Source organism: Cricetulus griseus, chromosome 4 (assembly GCF_003668045.3).
Source record: "Cricetulus griseus strain 17A/GY chromosome 4, alternate assembly CriGri-PICRH-1.0, whole genome shotgun sequence".
NCBI lineage: Eukaryota > Metazoa > Chordata > Mammalia > Rodentia > Cricetidae > Cricetulus > Cricetulus griseus.
This window is the reverse complement of record NC_048597.1, coordinates 48,163,940-48,184,065: the sequence shown is the minus strand read 5'-3', so window position 1 is coordinate 48,184,065 and position 20,126 is coordinate 48,163,940. Positions and strand designations below refer to the sequence as shown.

The window sequence follows — 20,126 nt, the reverse complement described above, 5'->3', positions numbered from 1 at the left end:
TGTTTCAAAGACGCATTAATGATCTCAATGTTATAAAATGCTTTAGGTCCTTTTTTCACATGAAAGGCAATTTCTCTGGGTGTTTATATAAGTTTATAATTAGGTTAGGTAACTTCTTTTATGCACACATAGCCATGCTATCATCTGCCACCTCTTCTCTGACTTCTGGAGTCAAGATTTCATTTTCTCTTAATTGACCTTCAACTTAATTAGGTTTCTGAAAGTCCAATCATGTAGTAAATAGAAAATATTTATGCTTCCATTGTATGAAACATCAAAGGGATCTGGATTGTAGATGGTTTCCAAGATCAAAGCAGCCGCCTGGGTCCTGTTATTACTGAAGCAATTAGTCTGACATTGCTCCCACTTCACTGTCCCCAAAGTGTAATTTTGAAAGGGAAAAAAATGATAATTTTCAGGAAAACTTTAATGAAAATATGAGCTTTGGCCAGTGATGAGTGAATCACAGAATATGGGCAGAGCCTACAGATTCTCAAAAAGTATCTTGGAATAAATAGATGACATGGACATACTAAGTTCAATTAAACACCCAAATATGCTGTAACCAAGAGGAACAAGAATGTTCCTGGCCCTGTAAAACTATTCAGCAAATGTTAACTGAAGGTATAGATAGAAAACTCAAAATAAAGCTCCCTCTTAATATTTTTCCAAACTCTAGAAATAAATGATGCTGGCTACAAATCGGGAAAAAAACTCTAATTTCAAATTCCTCGGGAACCCTCTTTTTCAACCAAACTTCATAAAGTGCATTTATAGGATATGAAATCAGGCACGCACCAGAAATCCTGTTGAAGTAAGTCATGGTACCCAAACATAGCTACATTGTATAAATAGACAAGATTTCATCCTAGATTGAGTTAAAGAAATACCTTCTCACTGATAGAGATTATCCAGGAGTCCTTTTGTCACCTCATCTGAACCTTCCTTCTTTTGTTTAACCTAAGTTCTCTTCTGTTCCAAACCAGAGGCTTCAGGATTAGGTCAGGCAAGCAGGATGGCCAAGAAAACTACTGGTGGGAGAAATTATCATAATGAACATACCCTGGATACCACTAAAAAAAGCAATCTTAGCACTGATAGCTTTCCCATTGCCACTCATTGATTCATTTACTCAGTTACCAACAGATGTTTGTTGCAGGACACATGAAGGCTGGCACAGTAAGGAAGGGAGACATAACAGTTTCTCCTGTTGAGCTCACAGCAGATTGTGTAGCCTCTACTTTTTATTTTTCTCAGATAACCTGCCTCTGTAGAGGGTCTATATCATTGCACATAGCCAGTTTACATGCAAAATCTATTTTCTAAGTGGTAGGAGGTCTTGGCACCCATAGAATGTTAAACCATAGCCCAAAATCTTTGCCATTAAATAAGCTTAGTGGAATTTATGCAATGGACAAGACTTTTGATTTTCTGTGTCTTATGTAGCCACAGATTTCTTTCAGATATTAACTACAGAGATACACTGTCTTTTCTTTATAGGCTCTAGCTACACACTTAAAATTGCAGCTTCCATCATGCATTGAAATAAGTCCCTAGGATAGTATCTAACACATAGTAAATGTTCAGTAAATTCAGGCTATGGTTTTAGTCAGACTCTTCCTAGAGTGGACATCTTTACTAGTCCTGGAGAAATTTCTAGAGGCTGCTTCTAGATCTCCTTTCCCCTCCCTAATTGACATAAAAAAATGCTGCCACCTTCTGCCTACCCATAGCTCTCTCTGGATGGCTCACATTGTCATCCTTTGCAACTTCCTTTCCCTTTCCATCTCCCTTTCACCCAACTCTGCATCTAGAACTAACTGGTTCACCCAATACAAATGGTGGGGGACATGTGACATGAATATTTCCACAGCTCTTACATGTGATATGTGTTGATTTAGAGAAAGCAGAAGGAAGTTACTGAACAATAGGCAAGCAGCATTGAAGTTGCCTGTTGAGTATTCACATATGTATGGGTACCTACGAAGTCAGGTGGCTAGTTGAAGCCAAACTCGGAGTTGTCTCTGGAAGACCAACAAGCATTATGTAACACTGAGAAATCTCTCTAGCACCTAAACATGTATTTCTGCCAGACCATGGAGTACTTTGATTCAAAAGTCACCTGATGAGGACATTTTAGGAAAATAACATCTCAATGTAGAGTGAGATCTTCTCTAGGTATTTGTGGCAATGCCAACCCAATCTCTGTGCTGATCTTACTTTTTCCAAATAACATTTTTACTTATTTTTCGAGAATGTCATAGTTACTCTACTTTTCCAGACCCTACATCACCTCCCTACCCCCCAACTCTCCAGTTTCATGTTCTCTACACCCAGCCTCGCTCACAGGCATGAAGTATAAACATTCTCTGACACAAAGTCAAAGACTTAAGACTCCTAGGTCTACAGGCTGGTGAAACCCACAGAAACAGCTGACCTGAACAAGGGGGAACTCTTGCTCCCCAGACTGATAGCTGAGAAAACAGAATGGAACTGATCCAGACCCCATGAACATGGGTGTCAATGAGGAGACCTTGGAAATCTATGGGGCCTTTTGTAGTAGATCAGTACTTATCCCTAGCATAGGAATAGACTTTGGGAGCCCACTCCACATAGAGGGGTACTCCCTGAGTCTAGACACAAGGGGGTGGGCCTAGGCCCTATCCCAAAGGTTATGACAGACTCTGATGACCCCCTATGGAAGGCTTCACCCTCCCTGGGGAGCATGGGATGGGAACATGTAAAATAATCTTGTTTCTAATTTAAATAAAAAATGGAGAGAAAAAAAGACTCCTAGGTTTAATGCAGTAACTTTCTATCCACACACATGAGAGTAATAGTGGTAAAAGCAAGTAATGTAACCACTTTAGATGTTTAGAAGTGTTCTTCACAGATGTTTTCATATGATATTTGCCTTAAAACTGTGTACAAGATAGGAAAATGTCATTATCTGGATTCATAGCAATGGGCGAAGAAAAGAGGTGTCAATGGTAACAGTGCAGGCACAGGAGGAAATCAAGTCTACATCTTCTGACTCCTAATGTAGAAACAAACCAACTATGTCACTATATGTTTGCCATTTTTTTCATCACATTGCAGATAGAAAGCTACAACATTCATTTTTTAATCTCACTTAAATAATATTCTTTCTTAAGTAAGGGTGTATTACTGGGGCTGGAGAGATGGCTCAGTGGTTAAGAGCACTTATGGTTCTTATAGAGAACCAGGTTTGGTTCCCAGTACTCACAAAGCCATGAAAGCCTGCAACCCTCCATAACTCCAGTTGCAGTGGATCTAATGCTCTCTTCTGACTTCCAAGGACACCAGGCATGCAAGTAGTGCACAGACATACATGTGAGTAAGATGTTCATACACAGAAAATACATAAATCTAAAAATGAAATGAAAGAACTTATTCAAGGAAATGAAGCAGATTAGAGAGATTCAGAACAAGATTAACCTGGATCTGAATTTGTATTTCAGCAGATACTGGTCATACGGATTTGAACAAGTTACAAACCCTCTACAAATTTGTTTATCTTGTTTTCCCACTAATACTACTAACACCTAACTCTTAGGGTTATCATTTGGATGAATAAGGGTGTCTAACATCTAAAACAATGCTCATATGTTTACAGAGTGCTTGTAAATTATATCCTTTATTCAAGTTTTATGGTTTTGTGCATCCCCCCAAAAAAAATTAAGAAGCTTAAATGAATGAGTGGTTTTTGTTTTGTTTTGTTTTTTGCCTAAGCCACTGTTACCCTTATCACCATCATGATGTAAGAATAAGAAAGCCCTGATTAATGCTTTTGGGACCCGGAATTTTGAGGTAATAAAAACCAGAGGGATCATTTGACAACTGTAAGCTCCTCTAACATCACAGAAAGAGTAACAATGAATCTTCCCATGCAGCATTTGTAGGAATCACACTTTTATTATAACCATATTTTGAGCAAGGACACCTATTATTTTAACTATCTTAGGCATGCTACAATATAATTCATAATAATCTTGCTTAGCCTCACCTACACAAAATTCATTCCAAATGAACTTTAAAATGTCCATTCTCAGAAGCCATGGAAAAGGTCCTGGGTGATGATGTCATTTGAGAAATAATAGGGGGAACAAGCTTTTGTACTCCTTATTAGTAGCTAAGAATTGACCTTGGTAAGAGGAGTTTGCTGGGTTTTAAAAGAAGGAAGCAAACACTTGGACCTGGTGACTAGTCAGAGTCACCTTTTTTTCTGAATAATGCACTTAACCCTAGCTTCTAGACAGCTTCCCCCTTGCTTAGGCCTCTAATGCGTTAATGAACAGTTCGTTGCTTACCTCTTGGAGTGCCAAACAAATTCAGAGATAAGGATGAATCTGAAAAACACAAATGCTTCCATGTTAGAGGTCCAAAATAGTAGTATCTTAGCATATTCAACTAGACACACACACACACATACACACACACACACACACACACACACACACACACACACACACACACACCAGTTGCCCTGGGCTGGGGTGTCTATATTTATGAGAACAGGAAGAAGAGAGCCTAGATCCAGCTTTCAGAAACAGAGGACCCCTGGTCAAAAGCTAAATTCCAAAAGGACAAAGAGGACTAGCTGGCTATGGTGACACACACACCTATGATTCCAGCTATTCTTTTCAATCAGAAGGGTTCTAAGTCCAAGGACAGTATGAACAACACAGTGAAACTCTATCTACAAAACAAAGAGAGGCAAAAACCCAAACAGGACAAAGAAAAAAGATGAGTCAAACAAGACCAGTGTGTTACCAATGTTTTTAGTCAGAAAAAAAAACAAAAGATTATCCCCCAAGTAATAGGCACCAATTAATAGGTGTATGAAATAACTAGGATGGACTTAACCAATCAGAGGAAGGAGTGCTCAAAAAACTCTGCATCTGGAACCTGTGATCCTGGTACTATGGCAGAAGGATTTGAAGGAATGCACCACAGCAATATCATGCTAAGACATTAGGCTCTGAGTGTGCATAATGTGCTGGTGCCACTGGTCATGCTGTCGATACTGGCACTAGTAGTGCTAGTTCTGGTGCCGGTGCTGGTGGCTGGTGGTAGGATATTAGGGTCTGTTTTTTTTTGTTTATTGTCTGGGTAAATGGCAGAGAAATAAAGCATCAGTCTTCACTAAGGATTTGTCGATTACGTGCATGTAGCTGCAGAAACAAACATATCTTAAGATTCATTTTCCAATATTGAATAATTAAATAAACTGTAGAATCAGAATCAGAATTGTCTTTCCCACCAACATGCATGGACCATTATGCTACAAATTATGAAGCCATGTGTGTCTGAACAACATAGACATGGTGAAAATAAGTGAGGATGCACAATTAAATGTACAGAGTTGTAGCGATAACACTTTCTGCCAGCTGCATGAGTTCTGCTGCCATGTTAGGGCCCCAAAATAACACACAGAGTCTTATCTTATTTACAGTGCTGCTGACCAATGGCTAGGATTTCTTATATGCTAGCTCAGTCTCAATTATCAACCATAACTACTAATCTATATATTTTATAATGACTTATCTTACCAAGGACACCAGCCTTATGTGTCCTCTCTTACCGGTGATCATGTGGTGTCTTTCCATTTACTACATTTCCCAGAATCCTCCTCAACTCCTAGCCCCACCTATCTTGCTTTCCTATTGGCAAACAGTGCTTTATTTATCAACCAATAAAACAAATATATACACAGAAGGACTTCCCCCATCATCTCTTCTGTCTAAATGAAAAGAAGGGTTTTAACATTAACATAGTAAAATATATAACAAAACAGTTATCAACTAAGAACTATAGTTACAATATTTAGTTCATTAACATTTAGCAAAATTGTAAAGAAAATTTTCTATCATCTATCCTATCTTTGTGAGTCTAAGGTCTTATATGTAACTTAACTTTTATAGTAACTAAACAAAACTATAATCATAACTATCTGTCTTCAACTCCATCAAAGACCACAGAAAGATAATATATAAACTCTAGATCTGACAGAGACATCTTGCTACCTGGACAGTCACCCAAAGTTCCTCTGTAATGTTGGGGCATCCATCTTCAGCCTATAGGCCACAGTGTGTCTGGAAGACTTTTCTATGAAGCAGGAACCCTTCAGGACTGTCTTGTTTTGCAAGTTCAGCAGTCACTTTCTTGTGGGTCCTACATATCCAGTTTATCAAACAGTCCAGGCAAGAGCAGTTTCTTGCCCAAATGGCTAATCTTGCCATGTTGAAGGCAAACTACATATTAAGTTTCTTCGATGCCTATCCTCCTTTTTGAGGTAATTGGTGTGCCAGGAGCAGTTGTGTCTCACTGTCATGAAAATCCCTAAACCATTTAAATTTCATATATTCGGTAGGTCTTTGAAAGGTTTGAAGATCTATCCATCTCAAATACATCTTTGTATATCTATAAAACCTTATTAACCTAATTATAAGTTTTGACCATGATCATTACCATTTATAACCAACTCCATTTAAATGAAAACAAACATTTATAAACAAATTGCTTCCTGCTGGTTGGGGAAAATGTCCATACCATGGGTATCATGATATAACACAGAAACCTTGCCAGGTCCTTGTTTTTGTACTCTTCAAGGCTGCATTGTCTCAGCTATTTTAGATGTTGGATCGTCTGGGACACTGTTTCAGGGGTCTTGCTTCATCAAATCATATTAGTCTGGAAAGAATCCATAGCTTTCTATTTTCTGTGGAAACACAAGCAAAAATTATTTTCCCAAGTAACCTGTTCTTATATTTAAATTTAGAAGTCAAAGCATTTTTAAAATGCATAAGTTGGATTAATTCAGCAGCACCTATAATCAAATGTATTTCAGCAGCTGTAGCTCTTTCTTCAGCAATCAAACAATTTAAAGAAAACAATATAACATATAATATCCAGACCCTGTGAGTATTTTCCATCTTTACCTGGCTTTTTATTGTTTTATTTATTTTACTTCCTTTTTTTTCCTGAGATCGGGTTTCTCTGTGGAAATCTGCCTGCCTCTGCTTCTGGCGTGCTGGGATTAAAGGCATGTGCCACCACACTCAGCTACTCTATTTCTTCTTCTTCTTCTTCTTCTTCTTCTTCTTCTTCTTCTTCTTCTTCTTCTTCTTCTTCTTCTTCTTCTTTTCTTTTTAAACACTTTATCCTGTTTCTTTTTCTCTCACAAGCCTATGGATATTTTTAAACACAGTGTCAACCTTTAGAGGTTTTTCTTTATCTGAATCTGTCTTTATTGTAAATCTTTACCTTTTTTTCTGGCCACACAGCCTTTTATCTGCTAAACAACACTGCTAAAATTAAAGTTGTCTTTCCAATATGACGGGGGTACGTTAACCACCAGGACTGAGAGCTGTGCTTACTGCCTTGGTCTATGCTACTATGGTCACTGCCACTGCCAGCTGCTCATAACACCATTCAACTCTTAAGGAGACCTGCATTTTTTTCCACTTATGCTGAGTCAGGAAACCTCCCTTAAGATAGCCGCTCAAGTCTCTGCTTGTCTCTAGTAAAACAAAGCCCACCAAGAAAATGCTGCTACAAAGAAGTCATTCTTGCCTCTGTTCTTTTGTTTCTAAAATCATTTTTTAAGTTTAGTGAAGTTTTTATGTGGAAGTTGGTAAAGCCATGTGGGAGCCATTTTGTAATGATAACTCTTTCCACCAGCCACCTGAGTTCCGCTGCCATGTTAGGGCCCCAAAATAACACACAGAGTCTTATCTTATTTACAATGCTGCTGGCCAATGGCTAGGATTTCTTATATGCTAGCTCAGCCTCAATTATCAACCATAACTACTAATCTATATATTTTATAATGACTTATCTTACCAAGGACACCAGCCTTATGCGTCCTCTCTCCCTGGTGATCACGTGGTGTCTTTCCATTTCCTGCATTTCCCAGAGTCCTCCTCAACTCCAAGCCTTACCTATCTTGCTTTCCTATTGGCAAACAGTGCTTTATTTATCAACCAATAAGACAAACAAACACAAAAGGACTTCCTCCATCACAGAGTTATTTCACTATTGGTCATTTCTCCCTTAGTTATTCATTCTCTCTCTCTCTCTCTCTCTCTCTCTCTCTCTCTCTCTCTCTCTCTCTCTCTCTGTGTGTGTGTGTGTGTGTGTGTGTGTGTGTGTGTGTGTGTGTGTGTGTGTGATACATGTAAGTGATGTGCTCATGTGTGTACAAGTATCCACATGTGTATATGTGTGCATATAGGTACTTGTGTGTGCATATGTGTGAGGAACAGACATAGACTTCAGGTGTCTTCTTCTATCATTCTATACCTTATTTGTTTGTTTTGTTGTTGTTGTTGTTACTGTCTTTTTTTCTTTTTGAGACAGGGTTTCTCATTGAACATGAAGTCCACCAATTGGCTGAGATGACTGGCCAGTGATCTATCTATCTGCCCAACCCTATCCTGACATTCCAGATTGTGCCAACATGCTCAATTTCTTACAAGGGTACTGGAGATAAGTGGGATCTCAGATCCTCATATGTTTGCATCAAACTCAACTCACTGAGCCATAGTCTACCACTTTTTGTGTACCTTATTTTGGTGGATGACTTCTCTTGATTCCCAAACAAAAACATGAGTGTTACCCTTTTATTCTTTCTTCCCCTCTCCTTTACATCTAACCCTTTTCTAGGTGTTCATTTCTGGGGTTCTGTGTATTCTCCTTCACAAAGTTTTGTCATAAACCTGGTGCAGAATATTTCTAAATTCTGTTATCAGCATCCAAATGGACCTCCCCTGCTGCTAGTTTCAGTGTGTTATTGAAAAGGAAATTGAAGCAGTGTGACTCTGGGCAAAGTACTAAACTCTCTAATAAGGGAGAGCACTGAGGGGCCAAGCCTTAATTTGAGCTCAAGTGCATCAAATTTAAGTCAAAGTTTATAGTCTCCTGTATTTTATAATCTATCCTGTAACAAGTCTTTCTGTCTCCTGCCTCCCAGCTCCCAAATAATGACAAAGAGACCGCTTATTAATTATGAAAGCTTGACCAATATAGCTTAGGCTTGTCCATAACCCATTTATATTAACCTACATTCTATCACATGGCATTACCTTTCATCCATCTTATACCTCTTGTTTCCTCTTCTTGTCTTTTGGTATCTTCCTTGAGCACCTAGATTCCTACCTCCTCTCTCTGCCCAAAAGTCCCACCTATTCCTCCTGCCTACCTATTGGCCATTCAGCTTTTTATTACACCAATCACAACAATACACCTTCACACAGTGTACAAATAACCCACAACCATCCCTCTAACAATAGATCTATCATCAACACAAATACATTCAATTCATGTGTTATTGTTTGAACTGATGGGCTTTGATGACGTATGTAGTCAATCATAGACTTTCTAATGGAACCTTGCTGATCATTTTAAGCTGTCTCCTTCTTCAAAAAGATAAGGAGGGAGTAAAGTACTTGAACTCAAGTGGGTGATTCTACAAAGCACAGGCTAAGACTAAACTCAAAACTCAATCTTCAGACATCCTATTCCTGACCACTAAGACAATCCAGTTTTGAAGAATGGACTGGGAGAATTGCCAAGTACTGTTAAATGCAGTCCCCTTCATATATAAGTGATAAGTCAAGGCACAGGTGATATAGTGTAATGAGAGCTCCAAACAACCACTCTAAAGCTATATTCCAGGACCCCTACTTTCAGTTCAGGGCTTTGCCATTCCTGTTCTTCTGGTTAGCTTTTCAATATCTCATCTTCCCATACTATACTTGTAGGAAAATAAGTAGCTAAGTCTAAATCTAAACAATCCCAACAACAGCAACACCATGGCCTGTTGTTTGCATATGGTTTGTCAGCATTATCCAAACATCTTACTCTATTCTCTCTGAAAGTGGGAAAAAATTCCATACTGATGGTAAAATGAGATGGTAAGAAACTACAGGCTGGCTTGGTGTTTTTGTACATGACTCTAACTCAGGCTCAGAGTTTCTGTAGACAGAGCACTTTGAAATTGAGTCCCAAAAACTGTAGAAGAAAAAGCAGATATGATTCAGTCCAGGTATTTAAATGAGTTGTGTAGGACAAAGTTTATTTTATTAATTAGCTTTTCCCTTCACCAAAGTTGAGGAAATTGATTGGTAATTGGGCTTCTTTTTCTACAAGCACACAGCTAAGTTACATTGCCTGGAGAATAAACTTTGGCTTGAAGAGCTCTCTTTTGTATATCTCTGTATGTCTCTCTCTGTCTCTCTGTCTCTCTTTGATCTGTGGGATGTGTATGTGCGTGTGCATGCAAATATGTGTGTGCATATGTACATGGGGCGTAAGGACAACTCCAAGTGTCATCTCAAGAAATGCCATCAGATTCCTTTAATTGGTCCAGCACTCATCAGTGAGGCTAGATTACAAGCCCATACTATGGTGTGCATTTTTACATAGGGATTTGGAATCAAACTCAGGTACTCATGCTTAAAGTGTGAGAGATTTTCTGGCTGTGCCAAGCTCCCCTGACCTGGAAAAAAATCTTCTCAAAATTTACACAGGCAGAAAATCATCACTGGGCCCAGGAGATCACATCTTGTCTTGCCTCTCTTTGGTAGGACTATTTAGAGAACCATGGAAATTAAACTATCAGATAAGTTTTTTTTTTTTTTTACTCCATCTCAAGTCAATTATTGTTTCCTTAGGACCAGTTAAAGGCACAAAAAATACAAATCACTATTCAACTGCCAGAGAGCATGAAAGAGTGATGACAAGCAGGTCATCTGAGCACGATGACTCACATCATATTGCAGTTCATACATAAAAGCCAAGTTGGCTTGGGTCAGACGCAGTAACAGAAGAGAACACATAGGGGCAAAGATCAAAACAATGACCCATGGTAGTTTTCTTGTTTTGTAGTTTCTGGAGTCCTTTGAAAACATGGCAAAGTTTTGGCTTGGGAGCAGTTTAGCCCTCATGTTTTCATCCGATTCCTCAAAGCCATCTCTACCTATAGTAATAATAGCAATGAGAAAAAGAAAATGGCCAAATGGTATATTTTCTCAGTGACTAAGTACTGCTCTGGGAGAGACCCTGGGTTAAGGTTCTAAGCATCCGTGTTAGATGGCTCACAGCTACCTATAACTCCATCTCAGAATATCCAGTACCCTCTTTAAACTCTATCAGTTCAAGTACTCAACTCATATATACATATCCACACAGAGATATGCAGATATACACATAATTTTTTTAAAAAATATCCTTTGGTGTCACCACTTTTTGGAAAAATATCACAGATAATATAAATAGCAATTGGAATGACTGACGGGGAGGGGTGAAGAAATGTTGGGTTTCACTCGCATAAAGTACTATTATATCCAGTGTTTCATTATATGCATGAACTCATTTTTCACTTTACTTTAGCTAGCTGATGACCAGTCCCATTTAACTGATCTTGGGGCATGTCAATGATGCTTTCATGCAATCACTTTCCTGTCTCTCTCCAATCAGATACCTCTTCTAACTCTACCCAGGGTAGCAATTCTAGAGTCTCCTCCAGCTCCCATGTAAACCTGTGTCCCTATTCTTCCTAAAGATTCTCCCACTGCAGCACTTTCTTTGGAGCATTGTTTGCCTCTCAGATAATAAACCCTTCTATCTGCACTTACTACAGATCCTCCCACTATCACGGAGTCCAAGAGCAATGAAGCCACCACAGGACGGCAAGCTTCCCTCAAATGTGAGGCCTCCGCAGTACCTGCACCTGACTTTGAGTGGTACCGGGATGACACCAGGTATGTACCAACCTTCTATGCCCCAAGTTCCAAAAAGTCTCCCAGAGTCTAATGGCAAGACCTCAGTCATTTGTAATTTTGTATTGTTTTTATCCTTTTCAACATCTCCTTTATTGCATTGCTTGGGGATTGTAGCCCTTAAGCTTAACCCAAAAGCACTCAGGTACATTTAAATAGTGAGGAATATGGTTGATAATTTCCACCTTTATATCTTTTTTTGAATGTAGTAGAAACTTAATTTTAATGGAACTCATTCATTGGTATGTGTTCTCTATGGATGGATATCAGTTCTGATAATAGAATTTACATGATTATAATAAGTGAGGATATATGACAAGCTCTCTATTGCCTCTCCTCTTTTTTAAAAACTCCAGTGTAAAGATGAAGAAACTACTAAGCCACTCCCTTCATCCCTTTTAACTCTTCTGTTTGTTACTCTTAGGATAAACAGTGCAAATGGCCTTGAGATTAAGAGCACGGAAGGCCAGTCCTCCCTGACGGTGACCAATGTCACTGAGGAGCACTATGGCAACTATACCTGTGTGGCTGCCAACAAGCTGGGTGTCACCAATGCCAGCCTAGTCCTTTTCAGTAAGTATGCCAAAATAGCCTAACTTGGTGTAAGTTACAGGGTTCCCTCACATTGACTAGAAAACCATCCCTCATTCCTTAAAAGTAAACCTACACAAAATTAAGAATATTCACGCCAAATTCAGAATGGATGCTCTGGGTCTCTGTGAACATCATGATTTATAAAGGAGAAGAACTCTTCTCTACCTTTCTTACTTTGGAAAACTGCCTAGTGTTTCATCTGTGTTCCTTAGTTTCATTTATTTCCTGGTTGGTTACTCTTCAAAAATATTCAAAGGACATATATTTCTTTTGTGATGGCCTCTTTAAGAAGCTGAGGTAACTTAAGGACTAGGAAATGGATGGTTGTTAGAATATGCCAGCAACGAGGGTTCCTGGGAAAAGAAATAACTGTGAGAGTGGATGAAGTCCTAGGAAAAGTAGAGGCTGGAAAAATAAAGTGATTTTTCCTAACACAGAGGAAGGGTAGAATGAATGATTAAAGCACAATATAAAGCTCGAAGGAGAAGAAGAGGCTGCAGGAAGGTTTCCCTATGACAATAAGGACTTTACTTTCTGATACACCATTTGCAGTCAAAGTAGAATAGTGGGAGAGGGGACAATTCTGAAGAGCAGAGAAGACACTGAAAAATGGTTGAGAAGTAAGCTGTGTTTTGAGAGGTGTGAATGTTAAGAGACCCCACCTTGATGTCATGATCACTGGCAGCATGTTCGGTGATATCTCTAACTCCACAGCCTTGTCGTCCAGGTAGCTATAATTCCAGATTCAAATGTCCCTGAGAGACAGTTTGCTGAATGGAATCATAGAAAGATGATAATGTGTGGAACAGGAATTCTTATTTATCAGAATAATGAAGGCAAAATGGTTAGAGCCTTCTGAACCACATAATTCACTTAGATTAAATAGAAAACACTTTAAAAGTTTTATTATTACTTTAAAATAACAAACCACTAAAAGCTTTTCACCCCCTCTGTATATGCTCAACTGTAAAAAAAAAATACTATAGCTAAAAAAGATGTCTTCACCTTGTTGTATTTAATTTAGATGAACCTTCAAGGGAAAAAAAAAGATTCTGGGAAGAAAAATCAATTTAAGTGAACTCTTGAAAGACAGTATTAAAGCTCTTTGAAAACTGCTGAAGATCTCACACAGCTTTTGAAAAACAACAACCACATCTACCCTAACCATGGTCCTGACTTTCTCATCCTTAACTGACTCCCCCTGACTTCACTCTGTGGTAGTATGTTGAGATATAGATCAAACACTACGTCAGTGTAAAGCTGAGAACTTGGATCCTGTCTACTTGTCTCTAAACACTAAATGTGAATATTCTCTGCACCAACTGGAGACATCAATACCCACCAGAAACTTAGGGAGCTATGAATTAAGAAATGTAGTTACTCTGTTCCTCCCTGATATAAGGAAATCCAAAAGTACAGGCAAACCCCAGATGCAATGATAAATCTGAGATTCGGACAAACCTAAGGGAACCTGCTCATACACTTAACAAAAAAGTTCTTAAGAGGATAAAAAATAGAAACAGGGGCAACCTGATTATTTAGAAAAATGAACAATTATACATCACTTAAGATATAGTTTCTTGCCTGGCGGTGGTGGTGCATGCCTTTAATTCCAGCACTCTGGAGGCAGAGTCAGGCAGATCTCTGTGAGTTTGAGGCCAGCCTGATCTACAGAGCAAGTTCCAGGAAAAACTCCAAAGCTATAGAGAAACCCTGTCTCAAAAACAAAACAAAACATAAAAGATATATTTTCTTCTCATCCCACAGAGAATAAGAAAAGCATGCTACTCACAAAGATCAAGTAACAAATAAAGCATTGCCTTAAGGCTGGGGAAGGAAAAGCTGAGGAGAGAACACTCACAACAGAAAGGCAGAGCAAGGACTGAGCTATAGACAGTGGAGACACTCGTAGGGCTAGAGCAAAGGAAATGCCACATCCCATGATTCACAACAGTACTTAACATGGTAAAATGGAGAATTATCAAGAATCTTAGAGAATTTTAGTTTTTAAACTGAGAACCGGGGAATTGGTCAAAGACTTCGTATCATAAAGACCTTCATGATTGGGGGACGTCATCCTCAATTGTGAAGTACACAGTGCTATAGCCAGTGGTGGCCATCTTCCCAGTGATCCCATACTGCCTTCTACACAGCAACATGCATAAGTACCAGTTTTGCATTTAGCAACATGTATACACAGCATATGCTTTCACCTTGGTTTTGGATTATTTCCTTCCATGATGAAATTGAGAGGTTGTGTACTTACTAAAGACCAAGGAAAGGTCATTAGGTTTTGAAAGAAAAGGAGCAGTTGACATTGTAGAAAATTAGGCAACCAAGAACTCTGTTTCTTAGACCTAAAGCCCAGTTATGGGCTTCAAGGGGGAAAGTTGTATGTCTTTTGCAATAAGAACAATGTACCTTCCTGCCCACCCCAACTCCATTAGTTAGGTTCAGGAAGCATGTCATTACAATCTGCATAGCTAGAACCTTGAAGATGGTGCTTTACTGTTTGCTCAGGCCTAAAAAATAAGCAAAAGAAGAAAGAGAAGGGGAGGGAGAAAGAAGGCAAAGAACGGATGGGGTGGGCAGATAAAAGAGGAGGAGGAAAGAAAGAGAAGAAAGAAGGAGCATGTGTAAGGGGATTGCCCATTCATCTCAAAGTCAATGAGATCAAAGGGGAAGGGAAGAAAGGGTCCCTGTAAAGGCGATGGCTGCTCCTCCCCCACCCACCAGTGTCAGGAGGCTCTAACAGAAGCTCTGTGAGGGCAGCGGGGTGCTCTGCTGACCAAGCTAGGCTAGAGCAGATACAGCAGCTGGTGAGCTGCTGCGAGCCAGAGGCAGCAGCAGGTAGAGACCTAGAGCCAGAGTCCCTGAGTTCATGATTATTCATCCATGATGGTAGGTCAGCACATTTCCTGCCCAGTCCACCGCAGGGACATGCTGACTTCTGCAATGTCAATTTGCCATCCCTTGTCCTCAGCAACATATATATGTGTGTGTATATATAGATATAAACATTTCTCCACTCTCCACTCTATTCACCTCTCCAGAGAGGTCAAAAGAACTGAACGACAGTGCAAGAATATGTTGTATTTATAATGCTTTCTTCCTAAGCCAGGGAAAGCAGTTCTCTTTCATTTGTTCTTGTTCTTCACACATTCTAGTATTCTGCCAAAGACTACTTTTCATGTATATATTTGAATAATACCTTTTAGGATATTTTTTCATGCCTGAACTATAGGGTATGCTTCTCATTTTTCTAAATGTGTGAATACAATGGCACAGTGTTGATGGGCTGAGATTCAGATGTTTAGCCCATTCAGACAGAGCAGTGTTCATGCCATAAATGAAGATTTGGGTTTCTTTTGATGCCATGAGAAGTTTCATAGTCTACATAACCATCTCAATGTTTTTATGCTGGTAACTGAGATTTACACCCAAGATGATAGCTGTACCTTGTCACAGGGCTTCCCTTAAATTTCCATTAGCAGAATGGATAAGGAGGGAAAACAGGGACAATGGTTTGAGTGTTGTTAGTTCTTCCCAAGTGAGGCTTATGTAAAGCTCTTGCTTCACCTGCTTCTCATTTAAACATCAGGACAGCCTCACTATGTTCTCATTGTTCCCTCCCTACTGCAAAGTGGTTATGGAAATAGAGAAACAAAGTGATACATAAGCTGAGTTTGAGATTTCAATTTGAGCCTGATGTTTCCAGAGGCAGATTCTAGACTAACACATTATTTATTTATATAGGTAAAATTTCAGGGGCTACAACTTGTGATGTGGAGGTGAAGAAACATTGAATTAATACTTAGAAGACTCCTTAGCCAGATTCTTACAGATGCCTCATAATAAAATGGGCTATTATTGAGCTCTAACCCCACACAGTATAAAAGAATAGACACTAACTCCTTCAAAGACCCTCTGTGCAGACAAAAGGAAGCAAACGGGCATGGGGATTACTTTTTATTTCAAAAAAAAATGAGCATCAAAAGAGCAGAGTTCCAGGAAGACTTGTGTAATATTCATATTAAAATAAAATCTGAGTTAGCAAATTATTTTGATATAAACACTTTGCACTCCATTCCAGTTTTTGTATTTCTGGTGCAGTCAGTTCAAAAAGCTTCCTTGTGAAACATCAGTACCCATTTTTTTTCTTGTGATATCCAACAGAGAAAACCCAGAGTTAAGGACCATGCAAAAAGCCACAGCTTGTCTTTCTAGGGCTAACAGTATAGTCTGTGCCTAAGAGCTCCTGCTCAGCTACTGAACTGCTCTGACCTCAAGCATCCAAATCCAAGGTAGAAACATAAAGGTCCAAGATGCCCTTTTCTGTTTTTGAAAACAAATTGTTTGAAATTTTCTTCTTTTTTTCTTTTTCATTTTTTTGTATTGTTGTTGTTGTTTTGTTTTGTTTCTATTAGTATCTACTGTATTTTTCAGCTCACTTTTACTCTTAAGGGTGCCCATAAATCCTTCTGTAAACTTTAAATGATAAGGGGATGATAGTGGGAAGAATGAAGATAAAAAATCAGGAATGAGAAAGCATCTAAGAGCAGATAAGCCAAAAGGACAGAAGGAAGAAACAAGACAAACTAATGAGGTGTGATAAGCCTAAAATGATGAGAAGAGGGCGGGGCTAAGATGGTAATCACCAGCTGGGAAGCAGTCTTAAAGGCAATGGAGAGTAGGTAGCAGGCTTTAGCAATATAAATGCCCTTTGTGAAAATCAGGGCAGAGTGCATTGATCCAGCTGTGAACAGTGTGATGAGAAAATATGAAGCTAAGTCACTTAAACATTCTGAATAATAATAGTAATAATAAAATAAAATGCAGCAGAGAGAGTGTAGTACAGGACAGTGGTCTCCAACTGCTACATAAATGCTGAGAGCAGTTCAGGTACTCATTTTCAAAGCCAGGAACTAACTAGCAAATATGCACTGAAGGTTTAAATCATTTTTTTCTGCTTGGCACTTATATAACTAAGATGCAATTGTTCTCTGGATAGTTATTATTGACCTGCTATTTCTTAATGCACTTAGGAAGCTTTCATATTTAACCTGAAACTTTCAGGGAAGCTAGAGAGTACATTGCATAATGCCTGGAACTTTTCCCAGTGGCCAAATGTATAGAGGAGCTGAAGACCACGAAAGATCATTTCCTTAGCCAGTGGCCTGTAATCCCAGCACTTGGGAGGCAGAGGCAGGTGGATCTCTGTGAGTTCGAGATCAGCCTGGTCTACAAGAGCTAGTTCCAGGACAGCCTCCAAAGCCACAGAGAAACCCTGTCTCGAAAACCAAAAAAAAAAAAAAAAAAAAAAAAAGGATTGTTTCCTTATAGACCTTACAGTATAAGATGGAAGGCAGACCAAATTTGAATGTGTTTCTCTCTCTGTGGCTTGGTTTTGATTGATTTTCATTTGATATTGGTCATTATTTAAAAGACCTTCTATAAAATAATGATATGGAAAGATAAACTAATTGTGTTACACTATAGCGTTAGGAGTTGACAAGTAGTGAAGTAGTGAGCCCTGTCTCTACCACATTATTCTACCTTGCTGAAGGAGCCTCAGGAAGGATTTAGAGTCAAACCTAGAATATCAATGAGAAGTGTGAGAGATACTCTAAAACCTAAACTCCATCAGTTTATTTAATTCACAGGAAGAAGGTCAAGTATGGGGCGATGAGAATGAGAGACTCATATATTTTTATTACTATAGCTAGATAGTATAGCTTGAAGTCAGGGGTGGTGATGCCTCCAGAGGTTCCTCTTTGTATAGGATTGTTTTGGCTATACTGGGTTTTTTGTTTTTCCATAGATATTCATATATTTTAGAGCCCAGTGTTCAAACAAAAATACTTGCTATTATTTAACAGAATGTATCATCAAAGTCTGACTAGTTAATCAAATTTCAGATAGCAAGGATAGGGTTAAGAGATGGACTAAAGATAAAACTTTATCATTCCAAGAAACATACTACCAGGGAGCCTTCTTACTCTGACATCACTACTATGTAAATTAAACCCATGGGAGAAAAGGTGAGTTAGTGTTTCCCAAAATAAGTTTTCCAGATGCTTGAATAAAGCTGATAAAGGCTACAGGATAAGAGAGAGGAAAAGGGTGATAGCTGCCATAGTTCCTTCCATCATGAGCTAGAGGCAAGAACCAGGACTAAGAAAGATTTCATAATTTCTATAATCTCTTCTACTCACTCTCTCTAAAAAAGACGACATCTCAACATCTCGGTATTGAGTTTTCTATTGGAGAAGAGGACTCTATGGAAGGTTACCATTGATATTAGCTCTCTACTCTTGCAAGAGAGAGAGAGAGAGAGAGAGAGAGAGAGAGAGAGAGAGAGAGAGAGCAGGTTTTATATTTATAATTTCATTGATATTTGTCTTTGATATTTAGCAGGAAGAACAAATCAACATTACATGGGAGATAAGATTCTATTGGCTTGGAAATTCCTGTTCTGCAATTGTTTGAGTAATTAACCTTGAGAATATGTGTGTATTTAAACACTCCATGATGTTTACCATTTTTCCCCTTTAGAGCGTGTCTTACCCACAGTCCCCCACCCCATTCAAGGTCAGTATGATTTTTGTCACCATAGTTCTGTTCCTGGGTCATTCTCCAACATATAATTTGTAAAACACACAAAAGCAGAAACCACATTCTCAAAATTCGCATTTAATAGAAGTTACTTTTTCATAAACACCAAAAAATAAGACAATCTGTTGAGAGTACCTTTACGTCTGTCAGTTACATAGGCAGGGCATAATGTATTATCAATCTATATTTATTATAGATCTCTAAGAGCTCCCATATTGGGAACACAGCTGCCTGTGTCCTGTAGCCCTCTCTCCCACAAAATTGCCTATTAATGATCTCCCTGGCCATTGCAAACACAAATGTTTATAGGGTCTGAACCTATAGTGTTGCTTGTGAAATGTATTTTCCTAAAGATTAAACACTAAACAATTACATAAACACTGCTTTTCCTAACCTCTTGGCCAACTTGTGTATCTTACCTTTTAAACATACATGCTTTAGAAAACACAAATAACAATTTATAAAACAGTCACTCTATATTTCTATGGGTCCAAATTAAATTTTGGCTCCTACATCACATTTAGATGAAAGTCACAAGCACAACTTTCTAGCTTAAGGTATTTAAAGGCAAATTGGTAAATAAAATTAAAATAATAAAAAAATTGAAATGAAACCAACCTACCATTGAAATTAAATCCAGAAAAGTGATTCACAAATAACACTCAAAGACTTGAGGAAAAAAAAATGGAAACTAGGCCATGAGGGGCCTAATGTGGAAAAAAAATAAATCCAATTAAATAAGATTATCACACACACTATAAGGAAAATGTGCTCAGAATTATAGGAAGAAAACTGCTGTTTCATAAATTTGAAAATGGATCATGTTTCATTAACTTGTCTGACCTGCAGTTCAGAGCAGAAGATCTTCCGAGTGTCAATAATGCAATGTTTTGCATATGTATGCATTCACATATATGCAAACTTACATTAATTGTATTTGCAATGAGTAGTAAAAGGTTTCTAGGGCTGACAAGACAGCTTAATAAATTTTAAGAGCAGTCTAGACCATTTTAGTATAAAACTTAGAACTCTGTTGAATAAAATAACTTCCCTAAAGTATTAATGAAATCTGTTCCTTACCCTGGCCACTAAAAATAAAACTGTTAAAGTGTG

General features: G+C 38.5%; 1 protein-coding gene across 2 annotated transcripts in view; it reads left to right on the top strand.

Moving 5' to 3' along the window:
- Lsamp (limbic system associated membrane protein) overlaps nucleotides 1–20,126 on the top strand; it is a 630,412-nt gene that overhangs the window by 588,562 nt on the left and 21,724 nt on the right. Inside the window, exons 5-7 of one of the 2 annotated variants that reach the window (XM_027412674.2) lie at nucleotides 11,666–11,786; nucleotides 12,229–12,377; nucleotides 18,954–18,989. In XM_027412674.2, the coding sequence (XP_027268475.1) occupies nucleotides 11,666–11,786; nucleotides 12,229–12,377; nucleotides 18,954–18,989 (306 nt within the window). The remainder of the gene's footprint in view (nucleotides 1–11,665; nucleotides 11,787–12,228; nucleotides 12,378–18,953; nucleotides 18,990–20,126) is intronic. The other variant, XM_027412676.2, reaches the window with a different exon arrangement.